Source organism: Dendropsophus ebraccatus, chromosome 9 (assembly GCF_027789765.1).
Source record: "Dendropsophus ebraccatus isolate aDenEbr1 chromosome 9, aDenEbr1.pat, whole genome shotgun sequence".
Classification (NCBI taxonomy): Eukaryota; Metazoa; Chordata; class Amphibia; order Anura; family Hylidae; genus Dendropsophus; species Dendropsophus ebraccatus.
The window spans coordinates 38,372,222-38,389,218 of NC_091462.1; the positions used below are offsets into that span (position 1 = coordinate 38,372,222).

Sequence of the window (16,997 nt, forward strand, 5' to 3'; positions counted from 1 at the left end):
ACTCTGGTAGTCTTTGTTTCATCCATTATTTCTAGTACAACTTTTTTCTCTGGTTCTTTTTTACTAGCTAAATCAATTTTTTTGTCATCTACAGGCAGTTCCTTTTTAAGTATTTCTGGAACAGTTAGATCAGCAATATCTTGTTTTTCCTTATCAGGCTGTACAGTCATTCCTATTTTTTCAACAGGTTGTTTGATTTGATCTTTTGCATCATCTACTTTGGTAGTCTTTATTTCATCAGTTATATCTAGTACCCTTTTTTTCTCAGGTTCCTTTTTACTCCCTAAATCAAATTTTCTGTCATCTACAGGGAGTTCCTTTTTGAGTATTTCTGGAACAGTTAGATCACCAATATCTTGTTGTTCTGATTTTGCAATAATAGGCTTCTTCTTAGCCTTTGCATCTTTAGGCAATATTTGATCACTGTCACTGACTTTGTCTACAATGTCTTTTGAGGCTTTCTCCTTTTTCTTTAACTCTATGCTAGTTTTTGGGTGAGAGACATCTTTATTTTTATCTATATGTCCCACTTTTATTTTATCTACTGGTACTGAATCTCTCACCTCCTCATCTTGGGATGCTTTCTCCTTATCTATCTGTTCCTCTAAGCTGTGTTTCTTTGGTTTGGGAATAACTTTTACTTTAGTTTCTTTGATCTTTTTGGCTGTTTTGTCAGGTATTTCCTCAATAAACTCACTAAGGGGCTCTATTAATTCACTGCTTTCAAGACTGCTAACTTCTAGTCTTTCTTCATCATTAATGGTTTCTTTTGGAGTTACTTTCTTTTTTGTTTTCTTAACCTTATCAATAGTTGTGCATACTTTTTCCTCTTTCATTTTTTTCTGAGGTTCTCTGATTTGTTCATCTTGGCTATCCAAAGATTCCTCACTTTCAGTGCTACTTTTTTCTATAATTTTTTCTGTGACTATTTTTGAAGAAATTACAGGTTCTTGTGGAACCTTCTGAATTATTTTTCTAGCTTTCTCTACAGTTCTATCATTTTTTTTCTCTTTAATCTTTTTTCCGGGTTTCTCAATATGTTCATCGTCAGGTCCAACATCAGGTTCATCATCAGGTATCACAGCAGGAACTTTTTTAATTATTTTTTTAGCTTTCTCTTTTCTAGTTTTCGTGATTATCTCAGTGGGAATTTCATCATCCTCCAGAACTTCTTCACTTTCAGTGCTGCTAGTTTCTATTATTTCCTTTTCTTCCATCATTGAAGATTCATATGGGGAAACCTTTTCAATAACCTTTTTTACTTTCTTGACTGCTGTATCTACTTTGGTTTCCTCAATTTTCTGGGTACTTTCTACAATGTCTGGCTTAATTCCCTTTCTTTTAACTTCTTTAATTATTTTTGTTGGCTCTTTTTTTGCTACTTCAGCTAGTCTGGAGGTATCTTTTTCTGTTGATATTCTTTCCTTTTTGCCGGGTTTTATTTGTGATGTTGGTGGTTCAACAGCTTCAACAGCTTCTTCTTTTTGAAGAACAACTGGTTGTGGCTTCTTCACGGGTATTTCAACTTGTTTAACTTTATCATTATCTTTAATTTCTTCTTCCTCTTCCTCTTCCTCTTCTTCTTCCTCCTGTAACATCATTGGTGGTTCTTCATATTCCTCTTCAGAAAACTCCTCTGTGTGCTCAATAATTTCTCTTGGCTTTAGGTCTTCAGGGGCCTTGTGTCTTGAACTGACTTGAAACTTTTCTTTTTTATATGAAATAGTTCTCTCAACTTCAACTTTATCTAAGTGTAGTATTTGTGCTTTAATGCTTACATCTTGTTCGATTGAAACAAGACTGTCACCAGATATAAAAGGTACCCTCCGAACTGCTTCTACCTTGCTTTCTTCAGTCAGCATTTTACCTTTCTGCTTTATCTTTATTGAGGCAGCAGGTTTCTCTGTGACTACAAAGGTTTTACATTTAAGTCACAATTCAAGACTCAAGAACATAGAACAATTCAAAAGATTATAAAGAACACAACGTCAGACATATTATTGCCATAAAAAGTCACAAACAAACAAATCTTTCATTTAAATTTAAGGCAAAAAAAGACAGACACTGAAAGACAATACAGTTAAAAAGTACAACACAAAAACAAACACATCAACCAAAGTATTATTAAGAACAAGGATACTAAACACGGATACTAAACAGGAAACAAGATTATTACAAATAAAAAATTACACAAAAAAATAATAAAAACACAAAAGCCAATACCTAAGACTATCTTGTGGCACAATATTGGCACTATTTTCTGAAGCAGTTTGTTTTATTAGTTATAAAATTCTTGTCAGTGTAAAATTTACTTTAAATCCTATTTGCATAATATTATTGTAACTTAGACTTAAGGGACACAATCTGTATAGTCTGGAGAAAGGAAAGGGTGGGACAGGATAAACATATATGTAGCTTAAATTAATAATAAAGGAAATAATATCAGGGCATACTAGATCGACCAGGTGGTCTTTTTCTGCAGACAATGGTCTATGTTTTTATGTAGCTAATTGAGTATAATTACCGGAATAACAATGCATTATAAAGATTTGCACACTTTAGAGAGTTCTGAATATTTTTTGTAGCTTTTAACTTGTGTAATACTTTAATAATTACCCTTTGATGGTTTGTTAATACAAATACACATATAAAGCATACCTGTTTTCTTTCCAACCACTGGAGTTGTAACTGGTGCTGTAACTGCAGCTTCATCCCCCTTTGGTGATGGAACAGCTATAAAATAAAATGTATCAAGAATTGTTAATTCAGTAAGAAAACAGTACTACAGTAAAGGTTAGTGTTCCTGCTAAAATATTCAAAGAAAGTTTGGAATTAAAATGCACAACTATCTGTCTTCGCCTTATATTGAAGTATAGTGTAAATGTTATTTATGGAAAACTTTGTATGAGAACAGTACCCAGTAAAAGAAAAATCAAATCAACTGGTGGCAGAAAGTTATATAGATTCGTAAAATTACTTCTATTTAAAAAAAAAAAGTCGAGGCTATGTTCACACAACGTCATTTTTAAGTTAAGAACGGACGCTGATTGCAATTGCCTCAGCGTCCGTTCTTTACTGCAGGGGGGCATTGCATTGAAGTCAATGCAATGTCACCCGTTGTGTTCACACATTGTTATTCTAACGCCCGATCTTTAGAAGGGGCGTTAGAATAATGTGCCTGAACATTATTTCCGGATGCTGTTCACTGAACAGAGGCCGGAAACATCAGCTGTTCACACAACGCAATGTGCAGCGTGGCCCCACATTGCACTGGAGTTAATGGCTAATTGATTTGCGGGCACAGCCGCAGGTGCCCGCAAATCAATTGTGAATAAAAAATGTTCCTGCAGCCGATACTGAGGTATCGGCTGCAGGATTGGGCTGAATGCAGCCTGGCATCCGGCTGTTTAACAGCGTCTGTTGCTATGCAACGGACGCTGTTAAATGTTGTGTGAACATAGCCTTCCAGTACTTTTCAGCTGCTGTATATCCTGCAGGACTTGGTGTATTCTTTCCAGTCTTACACGGTGATCTCTGCTACCACCTCTGGGCAGTTCCTGACACGGACAGAGGTGGCAGCAGAGAGCACTGCATTAGACTGGAAAAAAACACACCTGTAGGACATACAGCAGCTAAGTACTGGAAGACTTTGGTTATTTCAATAGATATAATTTACATTTCAATACATAATAATTTACAAGTCTATATAACTTTCTTACACCCATTTATCTGAAAACATTCCCCCCCCTCTGGAGTACCCTTTTAAAAATCCACTTGGTATGGAGATTTTTCTTTTCTAAAAACTACTGATTTGAATAACTAGCAATTGATTCTTCATAAAGGAAACATTTTAAAAAATGTTTTCCTACCTTCAACAGGTGATGCTGCTTTGGGTGGTGAGGGCACAGGTGAAGGCACAGCTTTTTCTGGAACTTTAAACATATTAATGTTGGTTAATTAAAATCCAGACAAAAATTTTTTTTTTCCGCCTGCACTGTTAAAGAGGCAGCACATCTTAAAATAAGAAGTATACAGATGTTAAAGTTAGGAGTACATAACTTTTATATTCCAAATATATGTTCAAAAGAAGATTTCAAAGACTTGTTAGTGAAGAGGATTTTTCTTCAAGCCAAAAAAGAAAGCGGTTAAGCTCAATAAGGTGATTGCGTATGTTTTATTAGGAACTGGTTAATTCATATATGTATATTACTTAAAGCATATCGCCCAGTTAGAAGAGTATGCCAAAATGCTAATACCTTTGGCTGGTTCAGGTTCTGGTTTTGCTTCTTTTTTCACAGGTGGAGTTACTTCTGGTAACTTTTTCTTCTGAATTTCCGGAACTTAAAAATAGTATTGAAGTTTTACAAGCAAGGCCGATGGATTTTTTTTTTTTTTTAAACTCAAGATTACTAACTTAAGATTGATATATGATTAAGGAAGTAATGCCGCCAAGTAAAGTTCCTAAGATCCACTTAAGATGTATTTAGAATTTAACATAACAAGATAGATTTTACATTACAAGACAAGAAGGGTTAAGGCAGCGCACTATGGTGCACTACATTTACAGATTCCTTAAGAAGACATTATGCTAGTTACCTTCAGTTGGTTTAATCTTCTCTGCAGGAGGTTCTGGTTTTTTCACCTTCTCCGCTACAGGAGGCTCTTCAGCTTCCTTTTTGACTGGTTTTAAAACTTTAAGAAAGAGATTTTTTTTTTTACTCTTGAGTGCCTAAAATGTTTTATGTCAAGAAAATTTCAAACCGGCGGGTAAAGCAGAAAGCATTTGGAAGCGTATAGAGCAAAGAATGTAGTGCTATTCAGACAAACACGGGACAGACAATTGTACAAATGATACAGCACTGAAAAGCGGATTTTGTTTTGGTCTTTTTTTTGGTTTTGTTTTGTAATATCTGCATCAGGATTATTATATAAACCTTTATCATGTAAAGATTGCAGCGTTTCACTGGACACTTAACACTATTCCAGTTAGCTAGCTTTGTTTTACTATTAGTAAATTGTAATGTTATAAACATCTGCTATGATAAAAAAATAAAAGATTTGATTCTCTTTAAAGCGAAGCCGATTTAATTACCAAATTTTGTTAGATGTATTATAGTTAAGTAACTAAGAAAGATGTCTATTTGTCTGGCCTTATTTGTTATACAGTTAACTACGCCAGTATATGAAATTGTTATAAAGTTTTAGTAGCAAGATTTTACTTGTTTCGCTAAATGTTCAGATATATAACTATACCTTTCTTAAAACTAATTTCTTCTTTTTTTGGAGGAGTAATCTCAGGTTTAGGTTTACGGACAATTTTCTTTTCAGGTTCAGGTACTTCAAAAAGATACAATTTTTTTTCCTTAGTCTTAAAAAAATTCTAATAAATTTGTTTCCTGCATTAGTTATCGTTAGGTAATACTATATCTCATGTATACGATTTGAGTTAAAAATATATTTTTTAAATATTTTATAGTTATACAGTCTTAGCCAGGGGTGTCAATCACTCGGCCCTCGGATATTTCAAAACTATTTCTAGCTTTGGCTATCTTGGTATAATGAGAATTGTAGTTTTGCAACAGCTAAAGGGCCGCGTGTTTGACACCTGTGATCTTAGCCACCTCATTCTACTCTAAATGTACAAAATTTTTGCAGAATACAACCAAATTTTTTTCAAAATAAGACTAACCAGTTACTATGACTTAATAAACATAAATATAAGTCTAAATTACACATAAAAGATATAGAGAAGATATTTCTTAAGGGTGCGTTCACACCTACAGGACCTGCAGCAGATCTGCAGCAGATCCGCAGCAGATTTGATGCTGTGTTCAGTTACTTAAATAAAATCTGCTGCGGATCTGCTGCAGATCCGTTGCGGATCCACAGCTGAAAATGAGCTGCGGATCCGGTAAGCGTGAATGTACCCTAACTGAACATTATTAACAGTAACTAGGTATTTATTGCACTCTTCTCTACATAATGTGAAGAGTTGCTATACCTTTAAATGGCTTAAGCTCTACTTTCTCAGGTGCAGCTGGAGCTGGTTTTTCAGGTATAATCCTCTTTTTGGCTTCAGGAGCTTTGAAGAAAATAATAGGATTTTTAATTATCTGGTAATTCTGACCTGATCGGATCTGATATAGTAAATAGAATAACCTGTTATATGGTAATGTAAGAGCATTAGCATTGTGCATGGCACATGAAATAGAACAAGAATTTTAAAGAAAGATGTGGAAAGATTGATGATATGACAGCGGCTCTGTCATGAAGTGACATGAAAAATTATTGTAAATGGTATGAAGTTTTCAAGTGATTAGACAAGACTGGATGAAATGAAATATTCACAAACACATACGTATAGGTTAAAAAGTATGTAAACTTCTTAAATAAGATCATGCTAAAATTTGCATTCCTGTGACGATGAACAAAAATGAAAATGGTAATATATTGTGACTTTAATCATTCCTAATACCTTGTATTTCCTCTGTCTCCTCTTTTATTAGGGGAGAAGGTGTCTTAATAGTTCTCTCCTCAGATTCATACTCTTTAAAGAATAGGATTAAGTATTTAAATGCCATATAGACTGACTGAAATACACATTTTCATTGTGCATGGAGCAAACACAATACTTTGAAAGAATTTGTGAATAATTGTCAACAAGACGAACCAAACATAGATGGAAAAGACAGCCAAGATATTCACAGACAAGGACGAATGAAAAGATGAAAGAGTTTAAAGATATGCTCAGGGGGGTCCCTGTTGAAGATGCGGGTGAGTTTATTTTTAAATGATATTCTAAATAATATATTTAATTTTTTTCTTTTCAAACTTGGTTACGCTCAAACTTGGTGAATTTTAAACTTTGAATGATTTAGTAAATTTATATTTTAATTAAACAATAATTCAATTATAATAAAAAGTATAAATTTTTTTTTATTAAAACTAGAAAAAGTGATGGAATTTTCTGATGGATGAAATGATGGATGATAATGATGAAGGACACATGTATCTATACCTTTAATTTCTATTTCAAACTCTTCTTCTTCTTCTACTACTTCTTCTTCTTCTACTTCTGCTATTTCTTCTTCTTCCTCATCAGATATATATACAGGTATTTCTTCCGGCATTGTAATTGTTTTTTGTACTACCTCTGGCACTTTGAAAACATTGTAGTGATATATTTATTAGGATTTTTATTTTTAAAAGGGGCTATTTTTTTTTTTTAAATAAAATACTAACAGGATTGTATAGCTAAATACCTGTCAAAGGAGGGGCTTTAATAGATGGTTTCTCCTCTGGCACAGGCACCTTAGGTTTAGATGGCACTTTAAGAAATATTTAGATTTATTGAAGCTATGTTGTATTAAAAAAAAGTATATATCTATAATTTTTTTTTTTTTTTACATATGTTCTATTTTTAATTTATACCTGAATCAGAAACAACTTTTCTTTTAGCGATATGGACTGAAGTTTTCTCTTCAATAACTTTTTTCTGCTTTGCTTCTGGCACTTTAGAAACAATTATTTCAGTATTATTTTTATAATAATAATATAATATTTTTAATGGAGTTAGTTAATAAAATAACTAATAGCTCCTCAGTGTTTGTTTGTTTTTAAATCTATAACTGTAAGGCAAGGGTGGGGAGCCTTTAGCCCTCCAAATGTTGAAAAACTACAATTCCTATCATGCCTGGACAGCCAAAGCTAAAGCTTTGGCTGTCCAGGCATGATGGGAATTGTAGTTTTTCAACAGCTGGAGGGCCAAAGTTACCCCATCCCTGCTTTATGGAAATATAAAATTTAACAATTTGCCAAAAGAGATGCCATGAGTTATTAAATATTTTGTTAATATGTAAAGACGTTAAACACAAAAGCAATATACCTTTAACAGGAGGTGCTACATCTTTTGGTGTTACATCTTTTTTAGAAACTGTAACAGGTTTTTTGTCTTCTATGGTGGGTTTCTTTAATGTGGCAGGTTCTTAAAAGATATTAATGAAACATAAGTATAGTACAAAATAGGCAATAGGTAACAAAGTACAAAGAAACAAACACAAAACAAGAAGAGATTACAGACTGCAGACATGTATAACATAATAGGAAAGACAACGGACACCTATGTACCTTCTACTGGTGGAACAATCTCTTTTTTAGGTTCAACCACTGGCTTGTCCTCTGGGATAGGCTTTCTAACCACTTCCACTAGTTAGAAAGATATTAGTCTTACTTCAGTACACATAAAATAGTAACAACACATATAAAGACATCTAAACAACTATGACATTATGAAGCTATACCTGCAGCAGGAACTGCAGCTTCCTTTTTGGGAACTGGCAAAACTTTTTTCTCTTCAGGAACCGTTCTTTTACCAGTAGGTACAGAAGGCTCAATCTCTTTTTTAGGTTCAACCACTGGCTCTGGGATGGGCTTTTTAACCACTTCCACTAGTTATAAAGATATTAGTTTTACTTCAGAACACATAGAATCGTAACAACACACATAAAGGCATCTAAACAAGTATGGCATTATGAAGCTATACCTGCAGCAGGAACTGCAGCTTCCTTTTTGGGAACTGGTAGAACTTTTTTCTCTTCAGGAACCACTTTCTTACCATAAGGTACAATAGGCACCGGTCCTTTAAAGATATTAGTTTAGCATTAATACCTTTGCTAAAATAAATATATACATAGCATATATTTATCAAGATTCACCCAGTATCAATTTAATATACCTTCTGCAGGTGGCTTCACTTCTTTTTTAGGAGTAACAATTTGAGCTTTTTCTTTTGAAGCTACCGGCTTGGGCAATTCCACTGTTTTAAAGACAATAACTTCAGTTTAGAGAAATACCTTTTCTAAGGTTCCTTCTACACAATTAGATTAGAAATAGGCTCTTAAATTGATTGTTTCTTCTTGGTTGGCTTCACGTGTTAGATCTACAGATTGACAATTATTGGGAAGGTGCTACATGCATATACCTTTCTCTGTAGCCTTGACTTCTTTTATGGATTCAGAAATGGTTTGCTTGTCTTCAAATGTCACCATAGCTGGAACCACTTAAAAGATATTAGTTTGATATTAGAGGAAGAGCATCCATTTTCATCTTTTTTTTTAACTTTGTAGTTCATCATAAGAAGTTAGCAATGACTATCTTATTCACCTTCATCTTTGGACATTATTTGCTTCTTGGTGAAACTTGACTTGTCTTCAGATAGTGTTCTTTTTTGGAGATCCAGAGCTTTAAAGATATTAGTTTGTTTTTAGTTCTCAATAGTATTGTAATGTTAAATGCTAATGGTTGCACTTAGAAGTCTTAGATGAAGATGATACCTTTAGTTCGAAAATCGACTTCCTTTTTAGATTGTTGCGCGATAATCTGTGCTTCTTCTTCAGGTGTATCACTTTTTGACACTATTTTTTCTTTAAAGATATTAATTTGATATTAGTATATTTCCTTACATAACTAAATAATTAAATAGAAAACGAAGACTGATATTCTACCTTCAGCGCGGTACTTGACGTCTCTACTATATAAATGTTTAGGGATCTGCGGCTGCTCTTCTGGAGTCAGTCCTTCCAGGACCTCTACTTAAAGATATTAGTTTAATATTAGTAAACTAAAATTCAGTTATAAGTTATTAACTAATGGTTCCTTTGAAAAAATACCTTCAATGTAGGTATCAGGTCTTCTAGTTGTAGCAATTAATATTTTTTCTTCATGAGTTTTTCTTTTAAGCGCATCTGTCACTGAAGATATTAGTTTAAAAATTAGTATTTTGCTTTAGTTATTTGTTTATATAGTTTTTGATTTGAAATGAAGTTATTAAATCCAACTTAATGTATAATACTGTGTTTTACTAATATTTTGTATTGCACCTCCTCACTATTCACACTTTTAACATATCCACTCTATCAATAGATGTCAATATTCTGGTAAATATTATGGGGCAGACCTGGTAATATTGGAGAGATAGAAATGGTTATATGGTTTCTATAAGCTGATATATCAGTAACACTAATATTTATGGTTGACTAATAGTTTGATACATTTGATACAGCTCAGGCACATATGAGCCAGGGTGAAGACTCACAAAAAAACCCTCCAGACTGGAAAAGTTATTCTACTATAGATTTTTTCTTTTGGATGATTGAGATGGTTACAGTAAGAAAAATCATATTTTACCTTCCACTTGGGAAGTATCCTCTTTCTTAGTTACAGTAATTTTTGGCTCAGCTTCAATGATAGGTTTCTTTGCCATATCTAATAAATAAAATATTAGCTAAAAATTTGTATTTTGCTCTAAAAGTAAATAACTGGTAAACTAATAGGTGTAGTTGAAGGTGTATGATATGATATACAGTACCTTCTTTATGAAGGCCAAGTTTTTTAGGTTCAGATATTTGAGGTTTCTCTTGGGGGATCAGCATTTCCTTGATCTCAACTAATTTAAATATATTAAAAAGTAACAATTAGTCTACTATAGATCTTCATTTGATGACTGATATTGTACTGTAAGAAAGATAGTGTGTTTACCTTCCACTTCTCGCTTAGTTACAGTAATTTTTGGCTTGTCTTTGGTGATAGGTTTCTTTGTGACATCTATTAAATAAGATATTAGCTAAAAATTAGCAACTTGCCTATGGTTTAATATTTTTTGGTTGTATCAATTGGTATATGTTATATACAGTACCTTGTTTATGAAGGTCAACTTCCTTTCTAGGTTTAGGGATTTGTTGCTTCTCTTGAGGGATTGGCTTTTCCTTTGCCTCGACTAATTTAAAATATATTCAAATAAAATTATTTTACTATGGAATTTATTTTGGTGATTGATATGGTGATAGTAATAATGGAATTTTGTCTACCTTCCAATCGGGTAGCATCTTCTCTCTTAGTTATCATGATTTTTGGCTTTATCAGTCTCTCCTGGGTCTCAGCTATTTTAAATACATAAAAATATCATTGCAGTTTTCAACTCTTTTAGTGACTGATATGGTTATAGTAATAAAACTACTACATTTTACCTTCCACTTGGGAAGTATGTTCTTCCTTAGTTACAGATATTTTTGGTTTGTCCTTAGAAATAGATCTCCTTGTGATATCTATTAAATAGGATATTAGCTAGAAATTAGTACTATAATGGTAGTAGAAGGTATATGTAGTAGACGGTATATGTTATGATATACAGTACCTTCCTTATGAAGGTCCGTTTCTTTTTGAGGTTTAGATATTTCTCTAGTTTCCCGAGGGACCAGTCTCTCCTGAGTCTTAACTAATTTAAAATATTAAAATATCATAATTATTTTTCCATAGTATATAGTTTGGTAATTTTTATGATTTTAGTAAGAATAATATGTGTTTTACCTTCCATTTGGAAAGTATCTTCTCTCTTTACAGTCACTCTTGGCTTTTCTTCAGAAATGTGTATCTGTATTACATCTATTGATCAAGATATTAACTAAAAATTAGTTCTGCTTGCTGGTGAATATTTTGATGAGTTAAAGCTTGTAGTAGAAAGTATCTGTTATGAAATACAGTACCTTCTTTAGGAAATATAATTTCTTTTTTAGGTGTAACTGTTTGTGGCATCACATGATGGATCATTCTCTCTTGGGCCTCAACTATTATAAATACATTAAAATATTGTTATTTTACTATAGCATATTTTAATAATTGATATGGATATACTAAGAAGAAAATTGCATTTTACCTTCCACATGGGAAGTATCTTCTCTCTTAGTTACAGTAATTTTTGGCTTGTCCTCAGTAATAGGTTCCTTTGTGATGTCTATTATTTAAGATATAAGTTAAAAATTAGTAATCTGATTTTGTTTGTTTTTTTGTGGCTTGTGACTAATTGGTTATAGATATACAGTACCTTTCTTATGAAGGTCAATTTCTTTTTTAGGTTTGATTATCTCTGGAATCTTCTGAGGAATCAGTCTCTCTCTAGTCTCAACTAATTTGCACATATTAAAAAATTACTATTGAATACAGTTTGTCAATTTATATGGTAATAGCAAGAATAATATGGCGTTTTACCTTCTACAGGATAAGTATCTTCTCTCCTAGTTAAAGTGACTTTTGTCTTTTCCTCAGATATATGCCTCATTGTGGCATCTATCAAACAAGATATTAGCTGAATATTAGTATTTTGCTTTGGAGTGAATAGCTTTTATTCGATGAGTTAATGAATGGTCAAAGTAGATGGTTATGAAATACAGTACCTTCCTTAAGAAGATCAGTTTCTATTTTAGATATAACTGTTTGCGTTATCACATGAGGGATCAGTCTCTCCTGGGTCTCAACTAATTCAAGTAAATTAAAGTTTCATTATTATTTTACCATGTTATATCTTAAGGTGATCAATATGGTTATGGTATGGTGTTTTACCTTCCTCTTGGAAAGTATCTTCTCTAGTTACAGTAATTTTTGGCTTGTCTTCAGTGATATGTGTATTTGTGAAATCTATTAAATAAGACAACAAAAATTTAGCCATTTGCTTTTGGTTTATTATTTTATGGTTCATTGTTGTAGTAGAGGAGATAAACTGACAGTACCTTCCTTATAAATTAGTTTTTTTGTTTTTTAAGTTTAGTTATTTCTGGAATCTCCTGAGGGACAAGTTGCTTCAGAATCTCAACTAATATAAATATTTTAAAATATTGTAAATATTTAGCTATTTTGGTGATAAATATGGTTATAGTTAGAAAAACTGTGTTTTTACCTTCCAGTTGGGAGGTATCTTCTCTCTTAGCTAACATTATTTTTGGCTTGTCTTCAGTGATAAATCTCTGTGTGACTTCTATTAGATAAATAGATAGATAGATAGATAGATATTAGCTAGGAATTAGAAATCTGATTGATGAGTAAATATTTGATGTTCATGATTTTATGGTTATGACAGAAGGTGTGCTACCTTCTTTGTAATGGCTAGCTTTCTAATGAAATGGTAAGAAATAGCAAGGGCCCATTTTTTTATTTTTTTCTATAAATTATAATGACTTTTTTCTTTGCATTGAATGGATGGTTGGAATAAAAAGACACTAGTGTTGACTGTATACCTTCATTGCTGGAAACAACTCCACTTTCAGTTACAGGGGGTTTCAGAGCTTCCTTGAAAGTAATAGTTTTTAGACCATCTAGTAATTAAAATATATTTAATTAGTATATTTCTATTGAATTAGTAATGTTTATGTCATAATGACTGGATGGAAAAAATTGTTAAAAGGTTAGGATATACTTTCTACTTGAGAGGTAATTTCTTGATTAGGTACACCAATTTGTAATTTCCTTTCTGGTATCAAAGTTTTTTGAAGAGATAGAAATTCCACATTTAAATGTTTTTAGTGCTTTTTGGACTGATATGAATGATTAATGTCATGGTAATTTTACATAGCACTATCGTTTATAAAGTTTTCATACATTTTTATGACTCATTGGTTGAAATGGAAGCTTTTATATGATTTTTTTTGGTTTTGTTTATCTTTTTTACTTTCTACAGTTTAATTTTGTAAAGTTCTAAAATGTTACAACATACTTTTTTCTAGAGTGAAACTCATATACCCCCCCCCCCCCCCCACACACACACAGTGCAATGTACTGTAATGATACTCAGTTAAGAAATGAGTATATACCTTCTTCATATGTGATTATTTCTTGTTTGAACCTGGCAATTTGAGGTTTCTCTCCCGGTGTCACTTTATCTGAGGCCCTTTCTATTTCAAAGATAGTGTGATGTTAGTATGTCCTGACAATATGAATAATGACTATATGAAATGTTATTGGTGGATATATGATGATATACCTTCCATGCGGGAAGACATTTCTCTTCTAGAAACCTGTGTTTTCTCCTTGGTTGTTGGCTTCTTTGGTACTTCTTCTAATTATGAAGATATTAGTTCAATATTAGTACTCAAAAAAGAACTAGCTATGAAGAGTTTAGGATAAAATAGTTAAGCAATTTGGAACTGGCGTTATACCTTCGGTAGGAAGTGCAATTTCATGTATGTGCACTTTAGTCCGCATTTTTTCTTCAGGAGGTGCTCTTGTTCTTGGACGTTCCATTTCTTTAAAGATATTAGTAACTAGCTTAGTAAAGTACTAAGTGGACTGAACACACATAACATATAGGAACTATAATTCTAAGATGTTAGATATTACAATGCTGTTTACCTTCCACATGGGAGGCTATTTTCTGTTGGATAATTGTTACACGTTCCTCTTCAATTAGAAGTGCTTTTGGCTCCTCTGGCTCTTTAAAATATATACATATATATTTTTTTAGATTATGTTTCAATAACTATTATTGTAATGTCACTCTAATTTTATGCCTTACAGAAGACATACCGGCCATGTAAATATATTCTTTTTCAGGAACATGGCTTGGAATTTCCTCCTCCTCTCCTTCTTCTTCCTCCTCCTCCTCAGACCACTCAGGTTCTTTGAAAAACATTTTAGTTTTATTAGTTTTAAACTCTTATAATTAGTTTTTAATTATTGTGTATATACACTAGAATTTTCTTTGACAAAGGCTTGCAAAGCAAGCCAGTCCTCATAATATGTTATGGCCTATAATAACTATATCACTAGCACTAGCACTATATATTATGAAACTGAACTGATTTACTTATATTAGTCTTACTTAGTCTTACTAAGTTAAAGATCTGAGTAATTTCTGACAACTCAGTTGCTAGGGCTATTCTCCCTAACAACCATAGTTGTTTCCATGGAGCATGTTCTTATCAATTTGATTGCCTAAAATTACTCAGCTCCCAGCAAAATCCCCACCGGAGCGAGATAAGGGAGAGGGAATTTATTTTCTATTTTTTTGCTATTGCTATATCATTATTATAAAATAAGTTTTAGTAGACCAGCTAATATACCTTCAAGTTTTGGCTCCTCTTCCTTTTTAGGTCTTGTGATATCTTTTTCTTGCACCAACTTCATAGGAATCTCAGGAACTTCAAAGATATTAGTAGAAGTCCAAAAGTTAGTAAGTTCTCTCAGCTATACCATACGCTGTCATGTACTGTTACTGTTATCTACCTTTGATTTTTTGAACTAATTCTTTCTTGGGCACAATCTCTGGAGGTTTCTCTTCTGCTTTTTTGGAGACCACTATTATTAAACATATAGTAATGCTTTTTAGTGATCTATCACTCACTAAAAGTACCTACTATCTCACCTACTACAGTTGTAGTATATACCTTTAATGGCTGGTTTTGCTTCTTTCCTAGACTTTAGTAGTTTTTCTTCTGGGGCAATTTTCTTAGGAGCCTCAGGAACTTTAAAGAGATTAGAAGTAACTTTACTATTAGCATCAGCTTTCAACCTTAGTAAAACACTAATTTAAAAAAGTATATATCTATATATATTCTACCTTCCACATGTTGAATTACTTCTTTAGTGATAATTTTTGTTATCTTTTCTTCTGTCTTTCTTGAAACCTCTGTCACTTGAAAGATATTAATATTGTTTTAATAAACACTTTCTAATAACTAGTTTTCAACTATATTCTAGTTAATGATTATAAATATACCTTTCGGAGGAGGAGCTACTTTGGGAGAAATTGAAAGAGGAGGCACTTTTTCTTCAGCAGGTTTTAAAACTTCTTTAAAAAAATCATATTAAGTAACATCAATTATAAACTGCGCAAAATAATCTAATCTATGGGTTTAGTATATAATACTTTCAAGTGACAATATATTTAAGGGTAATATAGTATTTATAGCAAGTTTTATACCTTCAACTGGGAGGACTGCCTTCCTTTGTGGGACTGTAACTTCAATTTTCTCTTCTAAAGTAATTTTTAAAGGTAATGAAATAAATACAAGGTAAAAGTCGGAAAAACTACTTAGTTAATAGTTAAAAGTTAACTCCATATAACATGTGTTATATACCTTGCAAGAGAGGAGTAACTTTTTTGGGAAGTGAAGTAGGTAGCTTCTCTTCTTGAAGATGTTCTTGTATAATTTCAGGAACTTTAAAGATATTAGTAAGACTTTACAAAGAGTGCTTAACAATAAAACCAAATATATCTACATTATACATATAAATACGGATTGTTTCAAATGAATAAATGTTTGTCCATGAATAAGGCTTTATATACCTTGTTCAGGAAGAGCAACATCTTTTTGGGGAGGAATGAAATGCACCTTTTCCCTCTGGGTTGGTTCTTAAAGAATCAAGATATTAGTAAGACATTAGAGAACAAAATTATACAAATAAATATTGATTTTTTTTTTAAACTATATGTTTGTCCGTGAATAAGGCTTAATATACCTTGTTCAGAAGGAGCAACATCTTTTTGGGGACGAGTAAGGCGTACTTTTTCCCTTTGGGTTGGTTCTTGAAGAATCAAGATATTAGTAAAAAAAATTAGAAAAGAACAAACACAAAGAAAGCCCACAAGACAACTTTGATACAAAGATATATAGGCATATATAGTGGACTATGGTTAAAATATTGTATACCTTTTGTAGGGGGAGCAGCTTCTTTTTTAGTAGGTGTACGAAGCACTTTTGCCTGCTGAGGAACCTCTTGAGGAATCTCAGGTACTTTAAAGATATTAGTATGACTTTAGCAAGAATAGACTAAACAACATAGACAATGCACATTTAAGACATAAAAAAAGATGGACATAGAAAAGAAAGAGGCATATATGATACCTTTCTTAGGTGGAACAGTCTTCCTATGCACAGTAGGGGGAGAAATCTCAATTTCTTCAGTAACTGCAATCTCCTCTTCAGTCACTTAAAAGATATTAGTTGCTCTTAAGATTTTTTTTTACTATCACATAATAACAAACACATATAGGTTGCCTAAATCATGGTGTCATTAAACGTGACAAAACACTTGACAAGACATTGTTGGAATGGTGAACAATCTACAAGCAATATCTACCTTCAAAAGTGGTAGTTACTTCTTCAATTTCATGGACAATGTGTTCTTCTAATATTTCATCTGGAACCTCAGCCGCTTTAAAAGAACATGGA

General features: G+C 32.5%; 1 protein-coding gene across 26 annotated transcripts in view; it reads right to left on the reverse strand.

Annotated features, from left to right (window-relative positions):
* The window catches only part of TTN (titin), a 237,758-nt gene that overhangs the window by 98,316 nt on the left and 122,445 nt on the right, over window positions 1-16,997 (reverse strand). For 20 of the 26 annotated variants that reach the window (XM_069983050.1, XM_069983048.1, XM_069983045.1 and 17 more), the window contains 17 exons: window positions 16,906-16,980; window positions 16,671-16,754; window positions 8,735-8,815; window positions 8,543-8,638; window positions 8,301-8,447; window positions 8,128-8,205; window positions 7,886-7,984; window positions 7,432-7,512; window positions 7,263-7,328; window positions 7,019-7,159; window positions 6,476-6,547; window positions 6,002-6,082; window positions 5,254-5,337; window positions 4,597-4,692; window positions 4,257-4,340; window positions 3,870-3,932; window positions 2,659-2,733 (listed from right to left, as the gene is read on the reverse strand). In XM_069983050.1, coding sequence (XP_069839151.1) covers window positions 2,659-2,733; window positions 3,870-3,932; window positions 4,257-4,340; window positions 4,597-4,692; window positions 5,254-5,337; window positions 6,002-6,082; window positions 6,476-6,547; window positions 7,019-7,159; window positions 7,263-7,328; window positions 7,432-7,512; window positions 7,886-7,984; window positions 8,128-8,205; window positions 8,301-8,447; window positions 8,543-8,638; window positions 8,735-8,815; window positions 16,671-16,754; window positions 16,906-16,980 — 1,503 coding nt within the window. Of the gene's footprint in view, window positions 1-2,658; window positions 2,734-3,869; window positions 3,933-4,256; window positions 4,341-4,596; window positions 4,693-5,253; window positions 5,338-6,001; window positions 6,083-6,475; window positions 6,548-7,018; window positions 7,160-7,262; window positions 7,329-7,431; window positions 7,513-7,885; window positions 7,985-8,127; window positions 8,206-8,300; window positions 8,448-8,542; window positions 8,639-8,734; window positions 8,816-8,980; window positions 9,059-15,209; window positions 15,288-15,382; window positions 15,458-15,541; window positions 15,614-15,745; window positions 15,800-15,902; window positions 15,984-16,111; window positions 16,178-16,284; window positions 16,351-16,475; window positions 16,560-16,670; window positions 16,755-16,905; window positions 16,981-16,997 lie in introns of all 26 variants that reach the window. The other 6 variants (XM_069983051.1, XM_069983046.1, XM_069983052.1 and 3 more) reach the window with 5 other exon arrangements.